A 17,769-nucleotide genomic window follows, 5' to 3' on the forward strand; every position below is an offset into this window, starting at 1 on the left:
ACGGTGGCGGTCCCCGCTCTCGTCCCCTGAGCTCGGACGTGGGGGGGTCCCTCTCTTGCCCCCCCCCCCAGACCCCCCCCCGTCACTCCTGGCTCTCCCCAGCCAGAGTCTGGGCCAGGGCAGGGGTGGCGGGGGGGGGGGGGGGGGGGGGGCGCAGGAAGCACCGGCACGGCTTCCGGCACGGCCATGAGCCTGGAAGCCATCCGGTACCGCCGCGGCTCCCTCTCCATCCTCAACCAGCTCCTGCTGCCGGAGCAGCTCCGCTATGAGCCCGTGGACAGCGTGGAGCGCGCCTGGGAGGCCATCCGGGCCATGGAGGTGAGCGAGGGGGGGGGCTCAAGGGACCCCCAGCCCCCCCCCCCCCCCAGGGATGGCCACCGAGCCGACTGCCGTGCCCGCAGGTGCGGGGGGCCCCGGCCATCGCCTTGGTGGGGTGCCTGAGCCTGGCGCTGGAGCTGGAGGCCGGCGCGGGGCCGGCGGGGGACGCGGCGGAGCTGGAGGCCTTCGTGGGCGAGCGGCTGCGGTTCCTGCTGACGGCGCGGCCCACCGCCGTCAACCTGGGCCGTGAGGCCGAGCGGCTGCGCGCCGTCGTGCGCCGGCGGGCCCAGAGCCCCGGCGTCACCGCGCAGGGCCTGCGGGAGAGGTACGGGGCGGGGGGGGGACGGGACACCGGGTCCTGGGGAGGGGGGGGGCTTGGAGAGAGGTAGGGGAGATGCTGGGGTCCCCTGGTGGGGATTTGGGGTGTGGGGTCATCGTGGAGAGTGGGATTTAGGGTGTCAGGGTCCCCCGGCGGGGGGATTTGGGGTGTTGAGAGAGGTGGGGTGGGGCACTGGGGTCCTGGGGGGATTTGGGGTGTAAGGAGAGGTAGGGTGAGTTGCTGGGGTCCCACAGAGGAGGTTTGGGGTGTAGGATCTCACAGAGAGGGTAATTTGGGGTGTGGGGGTCCCCCGGGGGACATTTGGGGTGTCAAGGAGATGCTGGGATCCCCTGGGGGCATTTGGGGTGTTGGGGAGTGGTGGGGTGGGATACCATGGTCCTCCTGGGGGGGGATTTGGGCTGTGGGATCTTGTGGAGAGGGATTTAGGATGCTGAGCTCCCCTGAGGGGGTATTTGGGGTGTCAGGAGAGGTCGGGCAGGGTGCTGGGGTCCCTCGGGGGGATGTGGGGTGCCGGGGCAGGGGGTTCGTATGCCCAGGTTCTCCCCCGCAGCATCATCGAGCACATCGAGGGGCTGCTGGAGAAGGACCGGGAGGACAACCGGAGCATCGGGGCGCACGGGGCCCGGCACATCCTCCAGCGCGTCCCCGAGGGCGGCGTCACCCTCCTCACCCACTGCAACACCGGCACCCTGGCCACCGCCGGCTACGGCACCGCCCTGGGTAGGCGGCGGGGAGGCGGTGGGGGGAGCCGGGCAGCCCCCTCCCCGGGGCGAGCACCGGCCCTGACGTCCCCTCCCGTTGTCCGCAGGCGTCGTGCGGGCGCTGCACGAGCAGGGCCGGCTGACACGGGTGTTCTGCACCGAGACCCGGCCCTACAACCAGGGCAGCCGGCTGACCGCCTTCGAGCTGCTGCACGACCGCGTCCCTGCCACCCTCATCGCCGACAGCGCCGCCGCCGCCACCATGCGGGACCATGGCGTCCAGGGTCAGCGACAGCAGGGTGCATGGCGGGGGGGACGGAGACGGGACTGGGGGCGGGCTGGGGACCCGCTGACTCTCGCTCTGTCCCCAGCCGTGGTGGTGGGAGCCGACCGGGTGGCCTCCAACGGGGACACGGCCAACAAGATCGGCACCTACCAGCTGGCGGTGGCGGCGCGGCACCACGGCATCCCCTTCTACGTGGCGGCCCCCACCTCGTCCTGCGACCCGGCCCTGCCCGGCGGTGCCGACATCCCCATCGAGGAGCGGCCGGGCCGGGAGCTCACCCACTTTCAGGACCTGTGCCTGGCCCCCCCGGGTGGGTGTTGTGTCCGTCCCCGTCCCCCCCCCCAGTCCCGAAGGCAGCAGCGGGTCCGGGGGGGGGGGGATCCGGGGTGACCCCAGGGTCCCCATGCCGCCGGGGTGCTGGTGGCTCCAGCGGGGGTCACCCATACGGGGCAGGGGTGTCCCCTGTGGGGGTGTCCCTGTGCCCCCCAGGGTGCTCACAGGCCCAGGGGGGGTCCCATATAAGACACAGAGGCCCATATCGGGCAGGGGGATCCCAAACGGGGTGGGTAGGTCGGCCCTATATAACATAGTGGTTCCCATATGGGTTGGGGGGTCCTATATAAGACAGGAGTGTCCTATATGGGGTGGGGATGTCCCCACACCCCCCAGGGTGCTCACAGGCCCAGGGAGGTCCCATATAGACTGGGGGGGTCCCATATAGAGTGGGTAGGTCTTGTATAGGTCAGGGGACTCCCATATGGAGTGGGGGGGGTCCTATAAGGGATGGAGGGACCCTATATAAGATGGGGGGGGGTCCCATATAGGGCAGAGGGTCCTGTATAGGGCGAATAGGCGCTATATAGGGCGGGGGGGGGGGGTCCCATCCCTGCTGGGGGGGTGCGCGGCAGGGCCGGTCCGACTCTCTTTCCCCCTCCCCAATCTCCAGGTATCGACGTGTGGAACCCGGCCTTCGACGTCACCCCCCATGACCTCATCACGGGCGGCATCGTCACCGAGTGGGGGGTCTTCGCCCCGGCGGAGCTGCGGCAGGCGCTGGCGGAGCGGGGGGGCGCGGGGGTCAGTAAAGCCTTCGACCGGGGGAAAAGCGCTTCCGCCTCGCTCTATCCCGGCAGGCTTTGCGCTCCGCTGCGCCGCTGCATCCCGGCGTGCCCCGCGCCCCGCCCCGTTGTATCCCGGCGTGCCCCGCGCAGTGCGGGAACCCGGAAGCGCCGCGGCGACATGGCCCAGGGCAGGCCCAAGGCAGCGGCCAAGCGGCCCGGCCGGGCGGCGGCGGGGGGGACCCCGGCCCGGGGGGCGCGGGGGCCGCGGAAGGGAGGTGAGGGGCGGCCGGGGTCGGGGGGGGCGTCAGTGGGGCTGAGGGCTTGGGCGGGGGGACGTGAAGGGGCTCGGGCTCTGCCCCCCGCCCACCCGCTGACACCCACCCCCCCCCCCCCCCAGGCCGGACCATCGCCCCCAAAAAGCTCCGTGTGATCCAGCAGCAGAAGCTGAAGAAGGTGAGGCTGGGGGGGGGGAAGTGGTGCGGGGGGGGGGGTGCCGGGTCGTGCCCCCCCCCCTCCTCTGACACTCCCGCCCTCCTCTGACATTCCCCCCCGCAGCGGCTGGAGGTGGGCATCCGGATGAAGATCGAGCGGGAGGCGGTGCAGCGGGCGGGCGCTGGCCTCCCCAAGAAGCTGGCGGTGGTCGCCGCACCCCCCGCCGCCGCCGGCCGCGCCAAGGGCAAAACCAAGAAGCGCCGGGGCTGAGGACCACCCTGAGGACCACCCCCCCTCCTTCCCCCCCCCCCCGAGGCGCTGGGGGGGGGGGGGGGCGTGGCGGGAGCTGTCATGAGCGCGTCCGTCCTCAGCCATCGCTGTAATTGTCTAATAAAAGGGGTTTGGGGGGGGCGCGTGTCTCCCCCCCACCACCACCGCTGTTGGTGTTCCCCGCGTTGAGGGGGGGGGTCCCGGGGGGGGCGGCGCCGCGCGTGTGGAGGGAGCCAGGTCCCGGGGGGGGGAAATGGGGCAGCCCCGGGTGGCGGTGGGGGGGTCAGGGGGGTTCTTGAGGTCGGGATCCCGGGGGGGGGAAATGGGGCAGCCCCGGGTGGCGGTGGGGGGGGTCAGGGGGGTTCTTGAGGTCGGGATCCCGGAGGGGGGGGGGGGGGGGGGGCGCCGGGGCCGGGGAGGAGCCTCCGGGGGTTCCCGGGGCCGGTGTCGCCGTGGGTGGTCCCGTCCCGCCGTTACGCTGCCGCTTTTCTGGCGCCGGCAGAACTTTATGAATGGGGTTCCCGAGGCCACGCCCCCTCTCGCCGGTACCGCCTCCCCGCCCTCTCTCCTTGCTCGTTGGTGGGCTGCGCCGTGACGGGCAGCTCTCTCCGCCCCGAGGTGATTGATAGAGGGAGGAGCGCCGGCGACCAATCGGCGGGCGCCGGGGGCGGGGGCTGCGCTGCGGTTGGTTCACGCTCCCGCAGAGCCTTAAAGGCGCCGCGTCTCTTTTGGGAGCGGAGGGGTGGGGGGGGGACGGGACACGTGGGCAAACGCCCCCACAGTCTTTGGGTGGGGTCTGATTGGGCGTGGCCGGTGGTTGAGCCCCGCCCCCTCCCGCGGGGGCCCCCTCCTCCGCCCCCCCCATCTCTGACATCAGGGAAATTCCCTGAAATCGGGCGCGTTTCACAAAGCGCCGCCGGGTTTATTTTGGGAAACAAACAGGGAAAAACGGGGGCGGGCGGGGCCCGGACTCCTGGGTCCCCGTCCTGCCGGGGCGTGCCCCCCGCCCCCCAACACCCCCCCCGTGACTCATCCCCGTAATCCCCTCATTGCCGGTGACGCCCCGTGGCGGGGGCTCCCGGGGCTGCTTATGGTCCCGGTCCTCCCATTCCCTCCTCTTTTTGGGGGACCCCCCCCGGGGGGGTTTCGGGGTTTCTGCAGTGTGGAAGAACCTGCGGGTCCCGGTGAGCTCGGCCGTGCACGCGGGACCCGGGCAGGGCTCCACCACGGGGGGTGGGGGGGGTCGGGGGGGGGGGTCCTGAGTGTGTCCCAGAGGGTTTTGGGAGACCCCGGGGTGGGGGGGGGGGGCAGTTCGGGGACCCCGTGGGCCGCCGGCGCGAGGGGCCAGACTCCTGTTCCTGCTGAACTGAGCCAGTTTAACCAAAGCAACTGCATATCAGCTCAGTAGGCACGGGAGGCAGCGCCCGGGGGGGTCCTGGCGTCCTGGGGGGGTCCTGAGGTCCTGGGGGGGGGTCCGACATCTGGGGGGGGGACACGGGACACCCAGGCGTCCGGCCGGGAGGGCACCGGGGAGCGGAACTTAGCCACTGTGAACATGACGCGGGTGCCAACTCTGTTCACAGGTGGGCTAAGCCCTGCCCCACGGCCCCGCGGCCCCCCCCCCCGAAACCACCCCACCACCCCAACCAAACCCCCCACCCGAGCCCCCCCCCCACCCCACGCGCGGCCCCGTCCCGGCGAACTCCGACGTCCTGGCTGCGGGGGCTGGCGCCCGTTGGAAATCCCTGGCAATGTGATTTTGGGCGAGATGGTAAAAAATCGCATCGCCAGGAACCCCGGCGGGCGGCAGCGGGGCAAGTGGGGGGGGCCGGCGGGCGGGGGGGGGGGGGAGAGCCCCAGGAGGAGTCAGCGATGATCCCACGGTGCGGCCACGGCCGTCGGCATCGGGTCGGGGCCGGATCCGGAGCCGTGTCCCACCTGGGGAGAGGAGGGTGCAGTCAGTGGCGGGTCCCGGCACCCCCCCCGGGGTGGGGGGGCTGCCCCGGGCACCTCGGGGCTGCCAGCTCCCGGCGCCGGGTCAAGCCGGGTCAGCGCTCCCCTCCCGCGGTAAAAATAACCCCGGCAGGATCTGGCCGGGAAGGGGAGAGCGTCCAGGCCGGCCGGGCGCCGCTGTGCCGAGGGGGGGGCACCGCCCCGGAGGAGCCGGCGCGGGCGCGAGCGCACGAGGGCTGAGTCACGGTGTGGGCCGGGCCGGGCACGTGCCAGCGCCGGACGGTGCCGTGGGGGGGGGAACGACACGTGAGAGCCGGGACGCTTGTGCAAGGCAGGGTGGCACCGGGGACGGACGCTGCCGGCACGCCTGCCTGCAGGCCCCAGCACACGGCAGCGGCTCCCGGCCGCGGTGACGTCCTCGTGGTGCCGGTGCGGTCTCGCCGCTGGGGACCGTCCCGGTGGCTCGTCTCGGCGTGGGGGAGCGGGCACCGGCAGCGTAGACCCGGCCACGTGCTGCGCCCGGAGCCGGTGGCACCGCAGCTCCCCCAGCGAACGCCGCAACGCACCGCTGCCGAGCCCAGGTGTGAAAACGTGCGTCCCCAGCTGCCACCATGTGCCGGCGCCATCCCCACGGCGGGCGGGACGGGCGCTCGGTGCGCGCCGGATCCTTCCCGGCTCGTCCCCGGCCGCGGTGGGACCATGTGGCACCGGCTGAGCCCCGGCAAAGCCCCCAGCGGGGAGGGGACGCGCCGTGGCTGGCGCCGCCCCGTCACCGAGCGGGCACGGCCCCGCCGCCCCCGTGTCCCCCAGCGCCATCGGCTGCGGCAGCCACCGGCCCCGGCGGTGTCGCCGCGTCCCCCTCGACCGTCGGCCGGCACCGGGACCCCCGTGTCCCCCGGTCCCCCTGGACGTGGCCACGGGGCAGATGTGGGGCAGCCGTGGGTTGGCCGCGGGGCGGCCGTGGGGCACGGTGTCCCCAGCCGGGTGGGGGACGCGGGCGTCGGGGCTCCGGCGACGCCGGCGGTGGTGGCTGGGAAGTTCCTGGAAGAAGCGTGTAATGGGGCCGGGGCTCCTCGGCCGCCATGTGGGAGCCGGCGAGGCCCCGCCCGGCCGTGACATCACCATCGCCACGGCAACGGGCGCACTTCAAAGGGAATCGGGTGGAAAGGGCCCAAAAAAATCGGGATAAACAGCGACCGACGGCGGCGGCATAAACAAAATGTCTGGTGCTGCCGGGGGGGGCCGGGCCGGCGAGCGCGTGCCCGGGCGGGGGCGGGGGGCCGCCCGGACGCCTGGGTTCCCGCCTGGCGGCCGCGGCGCTACCAACACCTCGGTGCCAACGGGGCGGCCGCGGACAGCACCGCGGCGAGACCAGGCCCCAACTCGGCCAAAGTGAAGCCAACGCCGCCGGGCGCCGGGCACAGCGGCGGCACTGCGGGCGCAGCCCCGTGCCGGACGGCGGCCGATCCGCAGCGGTGCTGGCTCGCGGCCGCGGTGGCCGCCCCGAGTTTTGCCGCCTTCCAAGCGCGGCACGAGGGTGCCAGGATCAGCCTCGCGCGATGGGGTGACCCCGGTTTCGGGGGTCTCCGGCGCCCGCGGCCTCTTCCCAGGCGGGTGCTGCCGGCCGGGCCGGGCTCTCTGCCCGCGCGGCGCCAGGGCGTTGCCGGCTCGGCAGCCCCGACCGGCTCACGTGGGCCCCGGCGGGCACCGAGCGGGGGCGGCCACCCGGCCGCCTGGGTTCCCCGCCAGCGGGGGCTGGGGGGGGGCGGCGGCACCCCCTGCCAAAATCCCCACCTTTCTGCCCAAAAACGGGGAGCGGGAAAAGCCGGCGTCGCCGCGCAGCGCCTCCCTGACGCCTGCGGCCGGCGCGGCGGGATGCGGCCGCCGTGGGGCAGAGCCGCTCCCGTCGTTTCCCCCCCCCCCCCCCCCCCGGCGCCCCGGCTCCGCCGCGGTGCCCGGCCGCCCGGGTCCGCGGGCGTCGGGGGGTCGAGGGCCGGGCTGGTGTCCGGGGGGGGGGAGCGAGGCCCGGGGGTGCCAGCGCGGTTCCCGGCGTCAGCCGGGCCAAGGCGGGGGCGGGGGCCGAGGAGGAGCGAGGAAAGGGCCGCCCCGTCCGCGCCCGTCGGCACACGCAGCGCCGGGGGGAAAGGATGAATCACGCTCCTCGGCGGCGCCCGCCCCGGCGCACCCTCCCGCGGCCCCCGCCCGCCCGCCCGACGCACCGCGCCCGGTGGCGGGGTGGGGGGGGGTCCCGGCCCCCTCCGAAACCTCCGGCCGCCCCGGCCCCCCTCCCCCCCCCCCATGCCGGCCCCCGAGCGGGCGACGGCGTTGGCGGCCTCGATGCCCGCGGCCGCGGTCGTGCCGCCGCCACGCCCCAACGCGCCGCCGGGATCCCCCCCGGCCCCGCGGGGCCCCGCTCTCGGCCCCGGCGGGAACCGGAGGGTCGCAACCCCTGCCCGCCATCCCCACGGTACGGCCTGGCACGGGCCCGGCGCGGTTTGGCACGGCTCGGCACGAGGCGAGCGAGGCCGGCCAGGCCCCGACCCTTCTCCCGCCGCCCCGGAGGGACGGCAACTTTCCTCCGGGGTCTCCCGCCGTGCCGGGGCCGGCCGAGCGCCGGCCGGCGGCCGTACTCACCGGGAGCGCCGGCGGCCGCGGCCCCCGTCGGGGTCCCCCGGGGCGGCGGCGGGCGGGCAGCCGGGGAGCGCGAAGGCTCCCAAAGTCACTGACTTTTACTCCAAGAAGGGAAATCCTTTTTAAAACCTTCGCTCCGCCCCGGGAGCGCGGCGAGGCCGCGGCGGCGGTGAGAGGAGGGGCCTGGGCCGCGGCACCCGGCTCCCGCACCCTTTCGGGGCCGCCGGGCCTCCGCCGCCGCCGCCGTGGGCGCGCGGTGCCGCACGGTCTGCGGGGTCGGCGACGGCGACGCGACGGCCGCCGGGTTGGCGCGACCCTGCGGCGAGGGCGGCACGTGCCCCCCCCCCTCCCCAAACACACCTCCCCGGCGAGGGGCCCCATGGCGTGAGAGCTGCGCCGCGCCCCACGGCGAGGGGACCGTGTGCTCCACGGCGAGGGGACTCGTTGCCCCGTGGCATAGTGGCCGCGTGCCCCACGGCAGAGGGGCTGGGCACCCCTCGGCAAGGGGTACACGTTGCCCCATGGCGAGGGGACTCGTTGCCCCACGGCGAGGAGGCCACGTGCCCCACGGCGAGGGGGCCACATGCTTCACGGCGAGGGGACTCGTTGCCCCGTGGCATAGTGGCCGCGTGCCCCACGGCAGAGGGGCTGGGCACCCCACGGCAAGGGGGACACGTTGCCCCACGGCGAGGGGGACCACGTTGCCCCTTGGCAAGGAGGCCGCGTGCCCCATGACGAGGGGACTCGTTGCCCCGTGGCAACCGGTCTGGATGCCCCCATGGCACAGGAGGCGGGCACCCCATGGCAAGGGGGCCGCGTGCCCCATGGCATAGGGCCTCGGCACCCCATGGCAAGGGGGCTAGGTGCCCCATGGCGAGGGGACTCGTTGCCCCATGGCGAGGGAGCTGGATGCCCCAAGGCAGAAGAACTGTGCGTGCCCCACGACAAGGGGTCTGGGCACCCCACGGCGAGGGGTCAGGGCACCCCACAGCATAGGAGGTGGGGACCCCACGGCGAGGGGGCCGGGTGCCCCACAGCGTGGGAGGTCAGTGCCCGCAGCCCCCGTGCCCGTCCCAGTCTGTGCCTCAGTTTCCCCTGGGCTGCCTGAGGGGGCCGGGGCTACCTGGCTGTGGGGGGGTCTGAGCTGGTGCTGGGACGGATGGGGGTGATGTTGGGGGGACGGGGGTGATGTCAGGGCGGGGCAGGAGCAATACTGGGGAGGCAGGACCAGTACTGGTGGGGCAAGAGCAATACTGGGGAGGCAGGAGCAATATTGGGGGGTCAGGACCAGTACTGGGGGGGGCAGGAGCAATACTGGGGAGGCAGGAGCAATACTGGGGGGTCAGGACCAGTACTGGGGGACAGGAGCAATACTGGGGGGGCAGGACCAGTACTGGTGGGGCAAGAGCAATACTGGGGAGGCAGGAGCAATACTGGGGGGTCAGGACCAGTACTGGGGGACAGGAGCAATACTGGGGGGGCAGGACCAGTACTGGGGGAGGCAGGAGCAATACTGGTGGGGCAGGACCAGTACTGGGGGGGCAGGAGCAATACTGGGGAGGCAGGAGCAATACTGGGGGGTCAGGACCAGTACTGGGGGACAGGAGCAATACTGGTGGGGCAGGACCAGTACTGGGGGGGCAGGACCAGTACTGGGGGCGCAGGAGCAATACTGGTGGGACAGGACCAGTACTGGGGAGGCAGGAGCAATACTGGTGGGGCAGGACCTGTACTGGGGGGGCAGGACCAGTACTGGGGGGGCAGGAGCAATACTGGGGGGGCAGGACCTGTACTGGGGGGGCAGGAGCAATACTGGGGGGACAGGAGCAATACTGGTGGGGCAGGAGCAATGCCAGGGGGACAGGGATGAATTTGGGGTGACAGGGGTGATGTGGGGGGCCAGGGCCGATACCGGGGGTCCCTCGCCCGCAGTGCCAGCCGGGAGGGTCTCCGATCCCGGCTCCAGGGGAGCGGGCAGGACGCGGCCTCCCAGTGCGGGGAAGCCGGTGGCGGGGCGTGGCGGCGGCGGGCGCGTGGGGTGCCGTGGGGTGCCGTGGGGCCGGGTCGGTGGGGTCTCCATGGCGATGCCGCACACACAGACATTAAACAGAGTTTTTGCATCGGAAGTCGGCAAAACCACAACGCGTCACTGCGGCCGCTGCCGCCAGGCCAGGGCCCCCGCTCCCCCCCCCCGGCCCTTCCCCACCCTGGCCCTGCCTGCCCCACATCCTGCGCCCCGCTGCCCCCACCCCGGTCCCGGACCCCCGGACCCCCCCACTGCCGCCTGGGCCAGGGGGTGGGGAAGTGGGGGAACAGGCAGGGTGCCCACCCAGCAGGTATGGACCGGGGTGGGATATGGACCCAGTGGGATATGGACCGGGGTGGGATACGGACCCAGTGGGATACAGACTGGGGTGGGATACAGACTGGGGTGGGATGTGGACCCAGTGGGATACGGACTGGGGTGGGATACAGACCCAGTGGGATACGGACTGGGGTGGGATACAGACCCATTGGGATATGGACCGGGGTGGGATACGGACCCAGTGGGATACAGACTGGGGTGGGATGTGGACCCCATGGGATATGGACCGGGGTGGGATATGGACCCAGTGGGATGCAGACTGGGGTGGGATACAGACTGGGGTGGGATGTGGACCCAGTGGGATACGGACCAGGGTGGGATATGGACTGGGGTGGGATACAGAGCCACTGGGATACGGACCTGGGTGCGGTATGGACCTGGGTGGGATATGGATCAGGTTGGGATATGGACCTGGGCAGGATACGGACCCAGCGGGACACAGCTCAGGGTGGGATACAGACCCAGATGGGATAGGGACCCAGGTGGAACACAGCCCCGGCAGAGGCGTCAGCCCCGCGACAGCTCGGCCCCAGCCCCGCAGCCCCCTTGGTGCCACCGCCGAGCATCGGCCCCACCGGGGACCCGCGGGGCCGAGCGTGTCGTGTCCCCCCCCGCAACCCCGGTTCCCGCGGCCTCGCCGGGCCGCCCCACCTGCGGGTCCTCGCGCGCCGCGGCTGGCACGTGGCCGCGGTGTCGCGGCGCCCTGGGGGTTAACGCAAGGCCTGGCCTGGTGCTGCCAGGATCCGGCCCGGCTGCCGTCACCGCCCGTCTCCGTGGAGATGATGGAAGTTCCTAAATACAATTATTGGGAGGTTTTAGGTTTCCTCCGCGCCGAGGAGGGATAAACAATAGCGGGGAGGGACCGTGTGCCCCGTGGGGGGCTCGGCCCCATGACACCCCCCCCCCCAGCGCCCCCACGGCCCCACCTTTGCACCCGGCGGCTGCCGGCACGGCCACGGCACGATGACGACGGGTACGGCTGTGCCGCGGGGACCGTGGGTCCCCCCAAACCCCACGGTACGGGCCCCGGGTCCCCCCAGCCCTGGTCTGCACCCGGTGCCCACGGGGAGGTCCCCGACCCTGTCCCCATCCCCATCCCTGTGCCCCCAGCCCGGCCGCACATCTGGCAGCGGCCGCACATCTGGCAGAGGCGGCTCCCCCGGGGCAGCACAGCTGGGCGGGAGCCGCTGCGCCAGCTGCTAATTTTAAACGCACGCGGGGCTGGACAAGGGGGGGACAACCCCACGCCCCCACTCCCCCCCGCGCCGTAGGGCTGGGCAGCGCCGCACACGCTGCACCGCAGCCGGCACACGGCACACGGCACGGCACACACGGCACACGGCACCGCGTGCGGCACAGGGCACCGCGCGCACGGCGTTGCACGCGCGGCGATGCACGCACAGGGGTGCACGCGCACGGCGGTGCAAACGCACGAGGCTGCGCACACGGAGCACCGCGCGCGCTGCACGGCACGCTCGGCGACGGGCAGGCACGCGCGGCGCCGCGCACGCGCACGCGCAGCAATGTGCGCCGGTACGCGCAGCGGCGCGCCGGTGGCGGCACACGCACGTGCACACGTGGCAGCGCACACGTGCACGCGTGGCGATGCCCGCGCTGCAACGCGCGCATGCACGCACACGCAGAGGAATGCACGCACGCACGCACACGCGTGTGGCAACGCACACCCAAACAGACTGCAACGCTCCCAGCGCCGCACACCTGCCGCATGGAGACCCCCCGCCACAGCACACCCGCACTGTGGTGCGCACACGGCAACGCACATGTGCACACACATGTGCACGCACACACACCCCCCCCCCCGCTGCCTTGCACAGGCTGCAGAGACACACGCCACGATGGGCAGAGCGAGCGATGCACGGGAGCACACGTGCACACTCACGTACTTGTGCACGCTCACACGCGTGCACACACACGCACTCACTCTTGCACACCCACACTCGCACGCTTACGCTTGCACGGTTGCACACTCAGGCTTGCACGCTCACTCACGGCTCCCCCCCCCCCCCGCCGTGACACCGAGCAGCCCCGGCGCGCCGCAGAGGCGCGCGGCCCCGCCGCGCACACGCAGCCGACGCACGCTCGCTCGCACGCACCCGCGCAACCACGCCGCGCGCGCCGGTGGTGGGACCGTGGTGGCCGCGGCGGCCGCGGCGGGCGCAGGCGCTGGCGGGGCCGGCGGCGCAGAAATGTCCTTTCTAGGTAATGGCAGCGGCCGGGGCTGGCGCTCGCCCACGCGCCAGACGGCACATTCCTCCCGCCTGACTCAGCCCCGCCGCCGCCTCGCACACGCGCTGCGCCGGGGCGGCCGGGGGCTCGCGCGGCCCGCTTGGCGGGCACGGCACGACGCCGCGCGGCGCGGGACGAGGCGACGCGGCGCGGTACGGCACGGAGCAGCGGCGCGGCGGGGCGCAGCCCGGCACGGCGCGCCGTGGCGCGGTGACGGCGTGGCACGGCGCGGCACGAGCGGCGTGGCGCAGCCTAGGGTGGCACGGCACGGCGTGGCGCGGCCCCGACTCGGCCGGGCGGGCGCACACGCGTGCAGCCGTTTCTGGAGGTGGCCGGGCTGGGCTGGGCGGCCAAAGCCCCATCCAGGCACGGGCACCTCCACGGCCACCGCGGGCTGGTGCCACGTTCCCGCCCCGCGCCTGGCCCCGGTTATTCCTGATTTACACCCAGAAATCCCCTTCGCCGGCTTCTCGCAGCCCCTGGCAAGCATCTCGGCAACCTGGCAGCGGGAAAGGGGGGAGACTGGGGACGGGAACTGGGACGGGGTGGGCACCTGTCCCCACACCCCTGTGCACCCATGTACCCCCCCAATCGTACACCCAGACAACCCATCCCCTGGGGTACCCCTGCACCCCCGAATCCTTGCACCCCCAGCTGGCAGAGCCCGTCTGCACCTACGTGTGCCCCACACCCAGGGAGCCCCAGGCTTGGGACACTGGGGTGACTGGGAGCCACGGATCCCAAGGCAGTGGGGTGACTGGGAACCGGGGCACTGGGGTGACTGGGAGCCGTGGGGCTGGCAGCGCAGGGGGGGCTGGTGGGACGGGATTTCCCTTTCCTCCCGCCCCCGCGCTCCCTCCCGGCTTCTTCCTTCCTTGTGCTGGGGCACGCCTGGCCCCCCCGGACCCTCCTGGCCCCCCCCAGCCCCCCCCCACTCCCCCCCAGCCCCCCCCCAGCATCCCCAGCCCCACTGGCTCCTGGCCACGCTCCGGGGGCGGCTACCGGGGGTCCCAGGGATGCCGTTCCCAGGAGCGGGACCGTGGGGCCAGGACACCGTGGGGCCGTGGGTCGGGTGCCGTGGGGCCAGGCGGCGTTGCCGCGCGACGCGGTGTTTGTGGTGGGGCTGAGTCACGGGCCGTGAGTCACCGGCAGCACCGGGCTGGCAGGCACCCATGGCTGCCCCACGGCACCACCGGGGCGGGGCCCCCCCCCCCCCCAATGCCGGCACCGAGCGGGGTGTCCCCATGGGGTGTCTCTGGTGGGGTGTCCCTGGTGGGGTGTCCCCAGTGGGGTGTCCCCGGCCCACCCACGGCTCGAATGCAGCGGGGCGATGGGGCATGGGGGTTGGAGGGGGAGCACGCCTGGGTGATGCGGGTGCCCCCTCTGCACCCATAACCCCCCCCGTGCACCCATGGGCCCCCCCCCCATGCACCTGTAGGACCCCTGTGCATCCATAAGGTACCCTCTGCACCCATGGGCCTCCCTCTGCACCCAGGACCCCCCCAGTCCACTCACGGGCCCCCCCCCATGCACCCAAAACCCTCTCCACGCACCCATGGGCCTCCTGTGCGCCCATGGGCTCCCCTGCGCAGCCCTGGGACCCCCGTGCACCCATGGACCCCACCTTCACGCAGAGGTTTCCCCTGTATGTTTGGGTGCCCCCATGCACGGACCCCCCCCCCCCGCTGGGGGCGAGGGGGGCCCCGGGGGACCCCGAGGCCAGGGGGGGCCAGGGGGGGTGAGTCAGGGCGCAGTCACGCGCCCGTGAGTCACCGCTGGGGTGGGACCGGCCGGCTCCAAACAAAGGCGCTTTCAGAGGATGGGGCCCCCCCGGACCCTCCCGGCCCCCTCAGGGCTTCCCCAGCCCCCCCAGCCCCCCCGGTTCCCCCAGGGGCTTCTCTGGCCCCCTCCAGCCCCCCTGGCCATGGGGCCCCCGGCTGGGACCTCCCCGGGCATCACCGGGGCTGAGCCCCTCCTGTGCCGCCCCGGCCCCCCGCCATGCTGCACGCGGCAGCCCCCACCCGACGGTGGGATCCCGTGGCCCCCGACCCCCCACCCTGCCACCCGCCCTGCGGCCCAGCCCGGCATCAAGCGCCGGCTTGCCGGGCACCGGTGAGTCACTGGTGCTGCCTTCCCACCGCGCCCGGGCGGTGCCGGCAGGGCCACGCTGAGCCCAGCCGCTCGCAGCGCCGCCGGCGGCGCTGGGACCGTGGGGACGGGGTGGCGGGGTGTGGGATGGCAGTGCTGGGGTGGCCACGGCGGCTGAGACCTGGTGAACGAACGCGGCTCGCCCCAGGACAAAGCAGCAGAGACTGTGTGCCACCGTGTGCCACCATGTGCCGTCGTGTGCCACTGTGCATGGGACAGAGCCGCCATGGTCATACCAAGGTCCCCATAGCTGTGCCGGGACACCCCCAGTCACACCAGGCCCCCACGGCCGTGCCAGGGAAGAGACTGGGAGCACCAGGGCCGGCCTGGAGGTGCAGCCAGGACTTGCCCGGGCGAGTGCCGCGGCCAGGGTGCAGAGCGTGGCGGTGCCGGTGCAGGCCGGGCTCCCCAGGGGCGTGTGGGAATCCCTCCCGCTTCTGCCGCACTGCTCACGGGGGACTCATGGGGACAAGGAGCCGGCGGTGCCAGCGCTGCCCGCGGTCCCCAGCCGGCACTGGATGGCACCGCGCTGCTCCCGGCACGGCCCAGCGCCCCTGTCCTGAGCTGGTCCTGGGCATGAGTACTGGGGCATGGCATGGCACAGTATGGCCCAGCACAGAACGGCACAGCACAGCGTGGCACGGCACAGCGTGGCAAGCCCTGGGCCATGCCCAGCTCTGTGCCTCTGTTTCCCTGCTCCTGGTGTGCCATGCTGTGCCATGCCGTGCCATACATGCCATGCCATGCTGAGCCGTGCCATGCAAAGCTAGGCAATGCCATGCTATGCCATGCCGTGCAGTGCACTACCGGTGCCACGACGCTCTTCCCCCGCCCCCCAGCCTCCAGGGGCCGGGCCGAGGTGCCGGTTTGGGGTCCGGTTCAGAGGCAACGAGGGGTGTGTCCCCCCCTCAAACCCCCCCGGGGCCACCGGTTGGGAGCGCGGCGGCACCGCAGGGGTTAAACGCCGGCCCCACCGACTCGCCAATGGGAGGCGGCGGGGCGGTGACGGACAGGGGGCGGGCGGTGCTGGGCGGGCGGCCAATGGGGAGCGGCGGGGCGGTGACCGACAGGGGGCGGGCGGGGAGCCGCGGGCGGCCAATCAGAACCGGCGGGGCGGTGCGTGCGGCCAATGGGCGGCGCCGCTGGCCTGAGGTGACCCTGCGGCCCCCCCCCCCCCCCCCCCCCCCCCCCGCCCGCTTCCCCCCCCGTGAGCACCGACCGCGGCCCGGGCAGCACCGACCCCCGCGCCGGTACCGGGAGCTGGGGGGGGGGGGGGGGGGAGCGCGGGGGACCGCCTTCCTCCGAGGGGGGCACACACGGGAGCTCCGGCACCCCCCCAGTGCTGTGACAGGGACCCCCGGCCTTTCCCGCCGCAGGCCCCCGGTCGCCGCGGGGGGGCTGGTTTGGTGTGTGTGTGTCCCCGGTCACCCCCCCCCCCGCCGGTGTCCTGCAGGGCGTGGCACCGCCCCGCCCCTTCTTCACACCCCGCCCCGCTTCCCGCTGGTTTGGGGGGGGGGGGGTTGAGGCCCCCCCGCCCACCCCCACCCTCACCCACCGGCTGGGGGGTCCCGGCGTCCCCTCCCCACCGGGAGCAGCCTTCGGCCTCGTCCCCCCGCCAGCACCGCTCCCCGCCCGGGCCGGTTCTGGCGGGGAAAGGTGGGTGTTAGCGAAAACCGCCGCTCCCGCCGGGTCCGGGCCAAATTCGGGGCGTTTCGGTCAATCCCACCAGCGGGGAGAAGCCCCCGGCTCCGCGAAGGACCGCGTCCTGCTCGGTCGGGGGGGGGGGAGGGCTGGTTTAGCAGGGGACGGGAGGGACCTTTTTGGGGTGAAAGCCGGGGGAATCGGGGCTGGTTGCCGAGCGGCTCTGCCAACAAACAACCGCCCCGAGAGAAGCGGCGGGCGGGAGTGGGGCCGGGCGGCACGGTGAATCCCCGGCACGGCGCCCACCCCACACATCTCAGACCTACTTAATTAATTTTTCCCTTTCCCCCCGCCGTTTCTAAACCTTGAAACACGGCAGGTGCCGAGTGCGGAGCCGCGAGCAGGCGGCAGGGCCGGCCGGATGCCTTTACACCCGTCCGGAGCCGAGCGGGAAATGGTGTTTTTGCACCCAAACGCTGCCCCGGGGCCGCCCTCTCATTGCCAGGCAGCAACAGGAGCCGCGGCCCCGGCCGGGGTTTTCCCGCTTCCCAGCACGAGGAATTTGGCGCGGGAGGCGCCGGGGCGGCCCGGCTGCTCCCCTGGCCTGGTGCCGCGGCCCTGGGAACGCGCTGGGCTTCGCACGCCGACTGGCGTTTGTTTTTTTGGCTTAAATGACTTTATTTTCCCCGCCCCGCTGCGTTGGGCTCCGGGATTCCCTGGCGCCGGTGGGGCCGCTGGTGCCCTTGGCTGGGGAGGGAATGCCGCCGTCGCCGCGCCAGGCGCACAAAGTGCCCATTCTTTGCCTTTCCAGGACTTTTTTTCGTTCTTTTTTCCCTCCTTCGCGGGGCCCCGCGGCTGTTCGCGGCACGACTTTGCCCGTGACGTCACTGCGAGCCAATGGGAGGTGCGGCGAGCGCCGGTGCGGCACGGCCCCGGCCGCTCACCAAGCTCCTGCCTGCCGGCAGCGGCAGCAGCTTCGCCCCGGGACAGGGCGGACGGGCAGCGCCAGGCTGCGAAGGCGCTTCGGAAGGGCCGGGGGGAGCGGCCCCTGTTTTGAGGGGGAAAAGCCCTGTTTCCATTATTCTCCTGGCGCAGCCCGGTGCAGTCGCCCCATCCCTGAGGCTTTGGGGTTCAGGCCAAGCAGTGACACCGACGGCGCGCCGCAGCTCTGGTTCGTAGTGAATAAACGATGGGTCCCCCCTCGCCCCGGCGCTCGGTGGGTTCGGCTGTGCGTAAAAACCACCGTGGGTTTGGGGCGATTTGGCCTCTTTTGTCGGTGCTCGCTCCTGTCCCGGCAGCTCCGTCCCTCGTGGCCATGTCATGTCGGCACAGGGATGCCGCCGGAGTGGATGCCGCAGGGCTGGCATGTGCCGCGG

General features: G+C 73.2%; 3 protein-coding genes across 3 annotated transcripts; 2 read left to right on the forward strand and 1 right to left on the reverse strand.

Annotated features, from left to right (window-relative positions):
• Nucleotides 1–153: 153 nt before the first annotated feature.
• Nucleotides 154–3,330, forward strand: MRI1 (methylthioribose-1-phosphate isomerase 1). Its single transcript, XM_030006379.2, has 8 exons — nt 154–318; nt 402–643; nt 1,209–1,378; nt 1,467–1,643; nt 1,731–1,955; nt 2,592–2,722; nt 3,104–3,159; nt 3,262–3,330. Exons 1-7 carry the CDS (start codon nt 187–189, stop codon nt 3,134–3,136), a joined length of 1,110 nt encoding a protein of 369 aa, XP_029862239.1. The 5' UTR covers nt 154–186; the 3' UTR covers nt 3,137–3,159; nt 3,262–3,330.
• On the forward strand, nt 2,825–3,572 carry CUNH19orf53 (chromosome unknown C19orf53 homolog). Its single transcript, XM_030006380.2, has 3 exons — nt 2,825–2,981; nt 3,104–3,159; nt 3,262–3,572. Exons 1-3 carry the CDS (start codon nt 2,885–2,887, stop codon nt 3,406–3,408), a joined length of 300 nt encoding a protein of 99 aa, XP_029862240.1. The 5' UTR covers nt 2,825–2,884; the 3' UTR covers nt 3,409–3,572.
• A 3,108-nt stretch (nt 3,573–6,680) lies between these two features.
• Nucleotides 6,681–7,661, reverse strand: LOC115337973 (collagen alpha-1(I) chain-like). Its single transcript, XM_030006375.1, has one exon. The coding sequence runs from the start codon at nt 7,659–7,661 to the stop codon at nt 6,681–6,683; it is 981 nt and encodes a 326-aa protein (XP_029862235.1).
• Nucleotides 7,662–17,769: the final 10,108 nt, after the last annotated feature.

Source organism: Aquila chrysaetos, unplaced genomic scaffold, assembly GCF_900496995.4.
Source record: "Aquila chrysaetos chrysaetos unplaced genomic scaffold, bAquChr1.4, whole genome shotgun sequence".
Taxonomy (NCBI): Eukaryota; Metazoa; Chordata; class Aves; order Accipitriformes; family Accipitridae; genus Aquila; species Aquila chrysaetos.

What these genes read in the sequence shown, in the direction of transcription:
- CUNH19orf53 (XM_030006380.2), top strand. Translation starts at nt 2,885, where the DNA reads ATGGCCCAGGGCAGGCCCAAGGCAGCGGCCAAGCGGCCCGGCCGGGCG. An exon ending in GCGGGGGCCGCGGAAGGGAG is followed by an intron (nt 2,982 to 3,103) that starts GTGAGGGGCGGC and finishes CCCCCCCCCCAG; the next exon opens with GCCGGACCATCGCCCCCAAA. An exon ending in AGCAGCAGAAGCTGAAGAAG is followed by an intron (nt 3,160 to 3,261) that starts GTGAGGCTGGGG and finishes TCCCCCCCGCAG; the next exon opens with CGGCTGGAGGTGGGCATCCG.
- MRI1 (XM_030006379.2), top strand. Translation starts at nt 187, where the DNA reads ATGAGCCTGGAAGCCATCCGGTACCGCCGCGGCTCCCTCTCCATCCTC. An exon ending in AGGCCATCCGGGCCATGGAG is followed by an intron (nt 319 to 401) that starts GTGAGCGAGGGG and finishes CCGTGCCCGCAG; the next exon opens with GTGCGGGGGGCCCCGGCCAT. An exon ending in GCGGGACCATGGCGTCCAGG is followed by an intron (nt 1,644 to 1,730) that starts GTCAGCGACAGC and finishes CTCTGTCCCCAG; the next exon opens with CCGTGGTGGTGGGAGCCGAC.
- LOC115337973 (XM_030006375.1), bottom strand. Translation starts at nt 7,661, where the DNA reads ATGGGGGGGGGGGAGGGGGGCCGGGGCGGCCGGAGGTTTCGGAGGGGG.